At 43.9% G+C, this 11575-nt stretch overlaps 2 protein-coding genes across 4 annotated transcripts; one reads left to right on the top strand and one right to left on the bottom strand.

Annotated features, from left to right (window-relative positions):
* Positions 1–1277: 1277 nt before the first annotated feature.
* LOC139614849 (uncharacterized) lies at positions 1278–8128 on the bottom strand. 3 transcript variants are annotated; one of them, XR_011687150.1, is made up of 8 exons: positions 8015–8128; positions 7578–7738; positions 5737–5931; positions 5303–5465; positions 4354–4854; positions 2714–3859; positions 2215–2258; positions 1278–1590 (listed from the first exon to the last, which is right to left on the bottom strand). XR_011687150.1 is itself a non-coding variant. In XM_071472490.1 (7 exons), exons 2-7 carry the CDS (start codon positions 5929–5931, stop codon positions 1539–1541), a joined length of 1023 nt encoding a protein of 340 aa, XP_071328591.1. In that variant the 5' UTR covers positions 7578–7738; the 3' UTR covers positions 1278–1538. The 3 variants fall into 3 exon arrangements, 2 of the variants coding, with proteins under 2 accessions (XP_071328591.1, XP_071328592.1); XM_071472490.1 differs by lacking the exon at positions 8015–8128 and having other exon boundaries at positions 2714–2781; XM_071472491.1 differs by lacking the exons at positions 2714–3859; positions 8015–8128.
* On the top strand, positions 8046–11437 carry med4 (mediator complex subunit 4). The gene is made up of 7 exons (XM_071472495.1): positions 8046–8183; positions 8344–8410; positions 8505–8675; positions 8814–8871; positions 8965–9051; positions 9134–9265; positions 10321–11437. The coding sequence occupies exons 1-7, from the start codon at positions 8110–8112 to the stop codon at positions 10491–10493; spliced, it is 762 nt and encodes a 253-aa protein (XP_071328596.1). The 5' UTR covers positions 8046–8109; the 3' UTR covers positions 10494–11437.
* Positions 11438–11575: the final 138 nt, after the last annotated feature.

The following is an 11575-nucleotide window of genomic DNA, read 5'->3' as shown; positions in this document are numbered from 1 at the left end:
GCGGCTTCAAAATAAAAGCATAACGATCAAACCTGGCAACGTATCTGCGGGCAGCGGGGTACACATGTTGATGTTTATCATTCAGCTTCAGTTCATTGATGCAGTGTCAGCTAAGGAGTCTCTGCACACCTGAAATATTAAATAGGAATAACAGACATAGAATTACATTGAAACACACACACACACACACACACAAAACTGACAATCGAGTGACATATAAAAGTAAAAACCTAAGAATAAAAACTATTTATCAGCTCCATTTTATTTAAAGTGCAACATCGCCCAAGCAGTCTCTGCAGACTTTGCAGACCGATGAACAACACAAAAAATGAACAGAATGAAACAACTTACAAAATATAAGTTACACAACAACAACTACATCAAGTCAGTTTTATCTTTACCTGAGCAGTGAATCCAGTTCTGAGTCTGGATTTATTCCACCTCTCTCCCCCCGTGGATTTTTTACTGAATCTAGGAACAATTGGAAAAAAACATCCAGCCCTACCTGTGCACATTAAATATTTTTTCTCCATTATTAATCTTTCTCCAGGCCTTTATTCATTGTGTGGTTAGTGAAATGAATAGTTCCCAGTTTGGCCTGTGAAACTTTGGCAGCTCTAGACTTGAAAGGAAATAAGCCACAAGTGCCAAGGAAAACACAGAAGTAGGAATCACCACAATGAGTATTTCCATTATATTCTAAGCACAGGCCTCTTCTCCACTGGTTCCTAACAGAACCTCTTCTGGCTGTGGAAGAATTATTTCCTACATTCAGTGACAAGTAAAATCATACGTCCCTTCTTAATATGTTCCTGTAAAGTTTTGAAGAGTTGATTTTTGTTCATTCATGATGGTGTCACACAGGGAACATGAGTGTTGACTAACAGGTAAACTTTAGGATAAAAATGTTCTGGTCACATGAAGTTAAATGAGAAATTAAAACTTTGCTTCCACTTTGCTATTCCCGAACAAGCTCTACTTTTATTTTGAAGTTGAACACAGTCAATTTCCGGAACACTCGTCCTTACCTGTATCTACCTTGTTGTCTCTCCACCAAGAGAAAGTCAACACAACTCCCCGACCACTGGGGATGGTTGCCAGGTCCAGGCTGTTATTCCGCGCTCTACCTGGATCCAGTAAACACTGTCCTGTTCGTTAGCAGCAGCTTCCCCGCACTAAACATAACACTACATCTACTGTGTTTCGAACAGGGCCTTTTACTGTAACTGACAAAGTTACTGTGGACAATCACAACAATCAGCCAGTGACAACGCGTTAATTCAAAATGTTTTATTTGATGTATCCAGTTTCCTAAGATGCAGAGAAAGGAAGATGTTCGCTTTAAGAAGCAGTTCCATAAAAGAGCAGAAGAAGTGATGAACATGATTTAAATTATGACATTAAAAGGCATAAATCTGATGTGAAAAGGCACAACCTCAGTCAGTCTTTGTAAATGTCTCAGAACACAACAACAACAACAACAACAACAACAACAACAACAACAACAACAACAAAGCACAGATATCTTGGCGATGACATCAACTTAAAATATTTTCTTTTGGTTCCCAGGTGTTTTTCCAGTTTGCTCCACTGTAAGACACAAAGACGCACAACTATTATCCACTGTCACATTGTTGTGAACGCTGGAATACACACAACTACACTGATGCTGTTTTATTTTATATTTAATACACTAATGAGACTAATAATGTACACATGCGATATTCTGTGCATTTATGTGAAAATATGAGTTATGCAGACAGAACTATTGTGCAGGGCCAAAGTTACCAAATAAAGTAACATTTATTTGCTGCAATCCATGCATTTATTTTAAATTCTCCACCTCACACTAGCATTGTGTCTGACAGGAAGATGCTGTTGTGTTTTACAGCATGAAACTATCTGGACCTTCAGCTATCATCGCGTTCATGGATGTTATCGGTTGATCACAGATTAAAGGTCCAGATTCACACTTCTCCAATGTTTTATTGGAAGTGTTGATATCCATAAGAAGATATTTTTGTGAAGAACCAAAAACCATCTCAGTGTAGTTTTACATCTTTTACGAATTAGAATCTGAACTTCATTTAATTCCAAACCCGACTACAGTGTCAGAACAGAGTCAGTCTCACTGATCAGGCTGCAGTCACAGTTACTGTGAGCTCTCTGCCTCCTGCTCCATCACCTGCTGTGAACTTAGAGGAACACACTCACCATCCAGAGCAAGGATACCACTGCACCAACACCTCAGCACGGCCCTTAGTGAAGACAGAGACACACAGGTCAGATTCATCACATTTTCTCTGAACAAAAGGTGAGAGCAGGCAGACTGATGTGCATGCTTTTCAACTACAGCATTAAATCCTAGTGGAAACAACCAATAATAGTAAAGTAGGACTAACTGAATAAGACATAAAGTGCTCAGAAGTTGCGGTTTATATAAATAAACAATGTTTTGATAATGATGTAGAAACTGAATTTTTAAATTGTGAAGCTTTACATGATAAATCCTCTTCAACCCAAATGTTCTGTATATTCTCGAATGTTTTCATTCAGTCATGTCTCTGGTCAAAAACTAACTAAACCCTCTTTTAACACAAAGCACAATGACTCCACAAGGTTTATTCCTGCTGGACCATGACTCCACAGAGAGAATCTTATCATCACTTTGTGACACTTAAAGTAATTTCAGAAGCTGGTCTGGATTACACACCTCCCTGATTCTTTCCCCTAGTATTTTTTTGTAGGGGAAACTGGTGGACCGTTGATGAATGGGACATTCTGAAACAAATCGAGAGATGTTAATAATTTGTAGGTTCAGCTGATATTGTCTAAACATGGACCATGAAGGTCACAGTTAAAGGAACAAGACAGAAATGAAACTGGAACTTTCCATGTAATCAGGATTACTGCTAACACCAACAGCTTCTGAACAGGACCTTTTCCACTGATGTTACAGGACTAAAGTTTCCCACAGTTCACCACACTGGTGTGTTCTCGAGGATGGGTTCTTCATTTTTGTCAGATCTGTCTTAGAACAGTACTTTAGTACCCATGTTGAATTTACAGAAGCCCTGAGAGGCAAGTGAATGTTATTTTTCTTTAGGGAAGAAATGAAAAAAAGAAAAAAAGAAAAATGTCTCCCAAAATACTTTCTTCACCTGCCCCTCTCGTGGGTTGTTTTCACAGATAAAAACAAACAAAAAAAATCTAAGAAATTGAAAATGACCTAGAAAAGCTGGAATGCTTTTAGTCTGATTTGGATTTCAGACTTGAGTAGTTGTGCACTTCACCCTCTTGTGGCCAAAATCAGTTTTACAAAGACAAACACCCAAAAAAAAAAAGATTGATGAAAATTTTTTTTCATTGTAGAATTGTTTTTTTCTCTTTATTCATCTGAAAAAACAACCAATGTGAGGCAAGAGAAAAAAAACAACTGTCCTTTCAGGGCTTCCGTAAGAATTACTGGTGTCTGTTATGATTTCTTTCTGTAGACACCAGCCACAGATCCCTAACTACACTGGTCCTAACATATAATATCCACATCTCTGTATTTCCCAATGTGTGTTAAACAAGTGATGTAGAAGCTCTTTCAGCTGGAGCTCGGAGCAGAGCTGCTCATCCTTCAATTCAAAAGGAGCCCGTTGAGGTGGTTTGGGCATCTGGTTAGGATGCCTCCAGGGCACCTTTGGAGGTTTTCCAGGCACATCCAACTGGGAGGAGACCCTGAGGTTGACCCAGAACTTGCTGGAGGGATTAAACATCTTATCTGGCCTGGGAACGCCTCTGGATCCTTGGGGGGGGGGGGGGTGTTGCTGAGGAGACGGACGTCTGGAATACCTTGATTCACCTGCTGCCACTGAGACCCCCCCACAGACAAGAAGAAGAAAATGGACGGATGGAAGTGAAAGTATCTGAGTATTTCAGTAGTGACTCACTGGTTCGATTCCCAGCTGGTTAGACCACTTGCTGCATGTCTCTCCCCTCACCTCTGACCCCACATTTCCTGTCTGTCTCCGCCTCCCTATCACTTAAGCTGTAGTCACATTACTGAGGGACAGTTCATGGCCAGTGTGATAACAGCAACAAAACCATCTGTGCATGTAAATACAGGCATGTGAGTATCAAGTGTGTTAAACTGACAAGACTAGATCTACTCCGTTGTGTTACTGCTGTTTCTTAAGTTTTCATTTTTACAAAAACACTCTGTTTAGACGCTACAGTAAACGATCCTCATATTCACAAATGTTATTTTCCAAACACCAGTGAGACAGGTCCTGTTCATGCAGCTGGGAGAAGACTGGGATCAGGCTGCAGTGCTGATTTGAATGCGGTGATAGAACCCACACATACCACTGGGGTCTAGTCTCTGTCTTTCTTGTGTCCTGGTCCATGACGGAGATCCTGAGCCTGGACTGTCCAGCTGAGTGGATGCAGGAGAGAGGGAGGGTTTGGGAGAAGCAGAGAGGGTTGGTGACACAGGAGGAGCCAGAGAGGAGGATGGTGGGGGGGAGAGGGAGGACACAGGACGGGTCAGGGAGGAGGAAACAGGAGGAATCTGGGGGGAGGAGGATGAGGATGAGGAGGAGGAGGAGGAGGAGGAGGAGGAGGAGGAGGGGGGCAGGGCAGAGGCCAGGGACAAGGACCCGGGAGTCACTGCAAAAGTGAAGTGAGTGTCGAGCTGTGGGCCGAGCCGAGGTGTGGACATGGACTCTGATGCTGGATCAGTTGTGCTGTTAGAGGGGGGGGCATGGGGGTCTGGAGGTGGAGTCTGTGTGTGTGGGGCTGAAGGCTCCTCACTGTCTGTTGCTGCACGCTCCCCCGGCCCCCCCGCTGCTCCTGCTGGTAGAGCCACTGCAGGGAAACAACAGGCTGTGTGTAAATACCTCTCCATAAACTACACACAACCCGTGTTTATATTCAAACAATGATCTGATCCTTTTTCTATTGTTTAAGATGCACGTGGTCCACAGCCTCAGCTTCCTGCTCCACCTCTACCTGCAGCATCTTCTTTATTCTTTATTCTGATTTCTTCTTATTTCTTAAACACTTTCTTCTCCACAAAGGTATCCCTCTTTGAATTTTACTGTATTGCTCTTGTTATATATTGATATTATTTGTATATACTAGATATATTAAATTTGAAAACTATGTAGCATTGAACTGTAACAGGTTGCAACTGAGGCGAGACGACAGTAAAGTTGTGTCCTGTATCTGAATGTTGGGCTCTGGGTAAAACCAGTTTGTTGTCATTAAAGAGACTCTTGGGTGAAAATATAACACACGTGTTTGTGTTCATTACCGTTGAGAAGACTTTCATAAATCCTCTTTATCGCGGCGAGGGCGTCTTTACCATCCTCTGCGTTCATCTGCCACGGACAGAAACACTCAGCTAAAAACCCGCGTGTCGTTCTCCGGGCAAGAAGCAGCATCGGGTGTCGCTCCAGAAGTTCCCATTTGTGGAGCTGGAACAAAATCGACACAAAATCATAATGAATCAAATCTGGGTGAACTGCACTGACTGACAAAAGGCTTTAAAACACTCTTTGCTTTGATGTAATGACAGAGCTGCTGTCAAACAGACCTGGATACTGTTTGAATTCAGTGACAGAGAAACAACGAGCTTGTGTGGATCCAGCCGGACAAACATTCGTCACACAAACCGACAAACCAGGATTGAAACAAGGATGAATGTTACAGTGCTTATGAAGTTAATGGACAAAAACAACAACCCACCAGTAGATTTGTTGCGTCATATACTTTGTTGACGCTGCTGTTTTTCTTCTGCCTCTCCTTCCAGCCGTGGGACAGTTTTCTCTTTATGTTCTCCAGCTTCTGCTTGTACGGCTGCTTGGCACCACAGTGAGCACACGTCTTACTGGCTACTCCGATTTTTTTCTTACAAACGTGGCATTCCTTCTGAGTGGGCATCTGAGGAGGAAACGCAAATAATGATTAGAGCATCACATGACGTGTTACCAGGGGTGAGAGGTTTCGCCTGTGGAGGAGGTCTGAGATCAAACACTGTGGGAAGCAGCCTTTATTTGCATGATTGCACTTTTGTTTTTACTCCTGTTTTTCATGACTTGAAATAAAAGATCTAAGATTTTTTCTACACACATTTTTATTTCTCTTAAATTTTCCTCAAACACTGTCTAAATCAGTGTTAGTGAGAATTTCTCCTTTATCAAGATCATGCCTCCACCTGACAGGTGTGGCACATTCAGATGCTGATTACACAGCATGGTTATTGCACAGGTGCGTCTTGGGCTGGATGCAATAAAAGGCCACAATAAAATGTATAGTTTTATTATGAAAAAAGACTTTTACTAGGTACTGAACTGTGGCTTTCACATGACTTGGGCTACAGGTGTGCATTTCCTTTAGGGAGAAGGTTGTGGATCAGGAAAAGAGTCAGTATCTGGGGTGGCCACTATTTGCCTCATGCAGCACGACACGTCTCCTTTGTACAGATTGATCAGGTTGTTGATTGTTGGACTCTGAAGCTCTGGTTATTGGCAGAACCTGGATCACAGATCCAGAGCATCTCATCCGCGGGGGAGAGGCTGGTTGGATGTAGTAACACTCTCAGAAAACGACTTTGATAGTGAAGTTACTCTTCATTTCATGGGCAACAGCTCTGGTGGAGATTCAGCAGCCAAATGTATGCTGTGGCATTGTGTGGTAAAACTTCACATTTTATAGTGATGCATTTCTACTTTTGTTCAGTATATTTAACAAATGCTGAGAATAACATATAGGCGCACACACAGTGTCAGGTGTGGCACCATCTTCTGCAACCCATCTGATTCCAGCATCTACTGACACCGCACTGTGCTTTACTTTGACAGCTGTCACCAAACAGACTTCAGATAAGGTCAGAGGTACTGATGGACGTACAGAGAGGGTCACATGGTTAAATAGGGCTGTCTGTTGAACACTCAGTCCTGCAGTAAATCCCTCCTCATGAAGGTTATAATGTTCAGTTTATGTTCAGCCTGCACAACTGTTCCAGATGTGCTGATTTAACGGGGTCTTTCTTTCTTTTTAGAGGATGGAGTATGTGCTGCTGTTGAGCTATGGACAGGTGTTTCCAGTATTTTGTCCACTCTATTTATTTCAACTAGAGTAGGATAAAAACTGTTATTCAGGAGGCGGGCTGGGCGGCACTGATTCACCCAGCAGAAGGTGAGTGCAGCCGATCAAGAGCTGTTGACTGAGGGGCTTCCTGCTGCTCCACTGGCAGCTTTAAGGTGGAGAGCAGGTAAACCGATACACACTGGGGGTCATTTAAATCCACGTTTTATTCAGTAAACAGTTGAAACAGCCAGTCGTTGACAGTGACAGCGGTCTGTGACAGGACGAGGTCTCCCGGCGGCTAATCCCTGATACTGTGGAGCTGTAACTTTCCCAAAGCTAACTGTTGGCTAGGTTAGCTGCTCATTAACTAAACAAGCCTCCATAGGAGGAAAAAATAACAAGTACATGTGTTTAAACCAGACACTAAACATCCTGACTGCATGTTCTATTAACCATTTTAAATAGGAGCGCTTTACCACTGTTTAATGGAAACTTACCTTTATTATTGAGCAGTCTGTGGTTAAATCCTCCTTTTAATTCTTCTTCTTCTTCTTCTGCTTCGTCTTCTGCTGCTGGCTCTTCTTCTTCTTCGGGGCTTTACAGTAGTTGGCTTCCTGCACTACTGCCTCCCTGGCTTTAATCGCTCATTGCAGTCTTACTACACAGAATGTGGACAGAACAAGAACATCACAGGTCAGAGGGCTCAGATATTCATGAAAATATGTTTTTAATAGTGGAACATTTCACGTATTTTTTCTATAACATTATCTCGTTTACGACATTTATGTGTTTATGTATAAAATGCTAAAAGTATTAAAAGATTATTCCCAAACGCATTTTTTCAGTTTCCCTTTTTGTTTTCCTCTGGGAGCACAACTTCTATACTTTGAAATAAAACGTATAGGACATAGTTTGAAGCAATGACGCTACCTACACGGTCCAATACAGCAGGTGGCGCCGTGGGACTCTTAATTTGGTGACGAACGGGCCGCCACTTCCTGTCTTGCGCAGAAGCGACGGGAGACAACCATGGCGACGGTGGCGGAGAAGTCAACGAAGGAACGGCTGCTGTCTGTGCTGGATGACTTGGAGGTTTTATCCCGGTAAAGTTAAACATTGTGCGGCTGTTTCCCGCCGTGGTGTTCGCTGTTGTTCGACCCGTGAAGCGTTTCCTCGGCTGGTCGGAGCCCATGACCTGCCGCGGGAGCTGCTCTCTTTTCCGGCTGTTAGCTGAACTCCCGCTGCGTGTTGTTGTTGTTTCAGGGAGCTGATAGAGATGCTAGCTCTGTCCAGGAGCCAGAAGCTGCCGCAGCCAGGAGAGGACGTTCAGGTAACCCTACACTACAGCTACAGTGAGACTGGGGTAATTAAACATGCAGGGGATCGTAATGGGGGTGGTTGGTGTTTGTGGTCTTTGTCCTCAGATCCTGGAGCTGCTGGTGCAGAGGGACAGGGAGTTTCAGGAGCTGATGGAGGTGGCTCAGCAACAGGGGAAGGTGCACCAGGAGATGCAGCTGCTGGAGAAGGAGGTGGAAAAGAGAGACAGCGACATCCAGCAGCTCCAGAAACAGCTGAAGGAGGCCGAACACATCCTGGTGGGTGGTGCTGGTCTGTGACCAGGGGCCCTCGGTCTCCTAATCCATGTCTCCTACTGGACGTTTCCCTAAATGATCACCAAGCCATCTTGGTTCTGTGTTCTGTGTTAACCTGGCTCCTCTTCTGTCGTTTTTAAGGCCACTGCTGTTTACCAGGCCAAAGAGAAACTCAAATCCATTGACAAAGCCAGGAAAGGTGAGCTACCACACCTGTCTCTGAGGTTGTTGACTCTGGTCTTGTGTCTGATGGTTTGTCCACTCACTCCAGTTGTTAACTTGTTCTCTGCAGGAAGCATCTCATCAGAGGAAATCATCAAATATGCTCACAGGATCAGTGCCAGTAATGCTGTGTGTGCTCCTCTCAACTGGGTGCCAGGTAGGACCCACACCGTCACTGCTGGTTGTCAGCAGAGGCCAGGTTGTACCTCGCTAACTGTGAATACTAATGTGTGTCTCAGGTGATCCACGCCGACCCTACCCCACCGACCTGGAAATGCGCAGTGGGATGCTGGGTCACATGGCCAACCTGCCGACCAACGGCGTGAACGGACACCTGCCAGGAGACGCTCTGGCTGCTGGGAGGTTGCCAGGTGAGTCCACCTGTAGGCTGAGGGAACTTTTAACCAAAGGCCCATGTATGAGTCTTGGATGGAAAAGGACACGAAGAGGAAGAGATTAGTTTAAAACTAAAACCTAGTGGTGTGGACGTAGATCTGCGAGGGCTCTAGTGGTTTACACAGTATAGTTAAAATACAAAATGTGGGGCTAATTCATTGCAGTGTACTTTCTATACTGTTCGTCCACCTCTACTGGCCCTAATGATTATTTTAAACATCAGTTACTTTGTCATTTTCCCAATTAATCTTTTCATGGTTTGGTCTATAAAATGTTAGAGAAAGGTGAATTTTCAAAGGCAGTTTACAGCCTATCAGAGCAGCAGAGTGTGAATGTGATAAGACGGGAGTTCACATAAAGGTTAAACTAAAGACAGAAAATGTATGATAACTAACAGATGAGACCAATAAGAAAAGAGGTGTAGTAATCAGCAAGTTTAGCCATGAGAGCAGAGCATGTGTGGAGGTGTTGAATGTGCAGAAGCAAAAGATGATACTAAAATAAACTGATGTGAGCAGCTGGAAGGGGGAGAGCAAGAGAGCTTTTATAGTCTGGAAGGCCCAGGTGAACTACATCAGCTGACGACCCCCCATGTGGACCAATTGCCTGCTGAGGCTGGCCAGGACGCAACCTCCAAGACAGTGGGAGGGGCATCACAGGAGTGTTTGAAGTACTTTGTCATGTGGTTCAGCAGAGGACTTTCTGAAAATCCACTGTCAGCTGGACTTATTGCTGCCTGTAGATCTATCAGTAAATTAAGCTAATCAGTAAAAATGGAGGAGACGGTAGCGAGCAAGGCCTCGCTGCCTCACCTGCTCCAGGTGAGTCAGAATCCAGAGGAGCAACATCACCTGTACAGTGATGTGTGATCTGACTAATAACTTTTCACAGTGCTCATCCTCGAGCCAGAAGCTTGTAAGAAGGCGTCACTGATGAGATTTCTGTGACGCGGGTCAGTTGTATGACAAAGCGACAGCCCTGCTGTCTCCATGGTAACTGACTAACCACCACCTCTGCTCTGCCTCCACAGACGTACTGACGCCTCACTACCCCTGGCAGTCCTCAGACGTCTCAGTGGGGATGCTGCCTCCTCACCACGGCAACGACTTTGGCCTGGAGCCTCCGGGTCACAACAAGGAGAACGAGGACGATGTGGAGGCCATGTCGACTGATTCCTCCAGCAGCAGCAGTGATTCAGACTGAAGAGGGAGAGTGTGTGTGTGTGTGTGTGTGTGTGTGTGTGTGTGTGTGTGTGTGTGTGAGGTCACCACTGAGCAACATCCAATCAGATATTTCCACCTTTGGTCATTTAAATTTAGCCCAAGTGAAGACTCAAACATGTGGAAAAGGTTTTTGTGACTCAGCCCATTGAGACCAAATATTTGCTCTACATGTCTGTAGGTAAAACTCTTTATTACAAAGTATCATCATTAATTTTAATCATGTAGAATGAGTTTGTAATAAGAGCATCTAGTTTTCCAAGTGGACTTTTTTCTTATGTAAAGGTCAAAGTTCAGTTTCAGTGACTCCTGCCTGAGCGATGCTTTCTGGAGGCAGTGTCTGAGGAAGTGATTGTTGTTTCATCACTTTGTGGACAGACAGACTCTGTAGTCTCAGAGCTGAAGGCCCGGATGGCTCGATGTTAACGACATTATTATCATTACTCTAAGTGAATGGCTGTTCCTGAGCCTGAGTGAGAGAGGGAGTGAGTCAGGCTTCTCAGGGATCATCTGTTTCTGAGCAAGAAAATGAAGAAATGGGTTTCCCAAAACCTTTCCTCTGTGTTTGTTTCAGTTTGAGACGTGAACAAACCAGACAGCCGATGGATTTAGTTTGTGTGTCTGTGTGTAGTTTAAACAAACTGTGTGAAAATGACAACAAATTAAAGAAAAGCTGAAATTAACAAAGATAAAGTTGTGTTGTCGACGTCTACATGGGCACAGAACGAGTCGAATACTGCTCTGAAAACCACAGACACCAAAACTGTGTGTGTGTGTGTGTGTGTGTGTGTGTGTGTGTGTCTCTCAGTCTCAGCCTGTATGTTTGTAGTGCAGTGTAATAACAACATGGACAGATGCTGTTAATTTACCTCTGTGTAAATAAGCTTGTACATACTCACCCCTGTAAATAAAGACCTTTTGATTATGTGTGTGTGTGTTTTTGTCTGCAGTCTGGCGCTCTTTGTGTTACTTGCTTCACTGAGTCATGATGTTATGAAGAATATGAATATGATATTTTACCTGCAGGTACATTTGGTCACAGCAACAGCAGGAAGTCATATTTAA

The sequence above is a fragment of the Trachinotus anak genome, unplaced genomic scaffold, assembly GCF_046630095.1.
Source record: "Trachinotus anak isolate AG129_WGS33_773 ecotype Australia unplaced genomic scaffold, CSIRO_AGI_Tana_v1 ptg000039l, whole genome shotgun sequence".
Taxonomy (NCBI): domain Eukaryota; kingdom Metazoa; phylum Chordata; class Actinopteri; order Carangiformes; family Carangidae; genus Trachinotus; species Trachinotus anak.
This window is presented reverse-complemented; position numbering and strand designations above follow the sequence as displayed.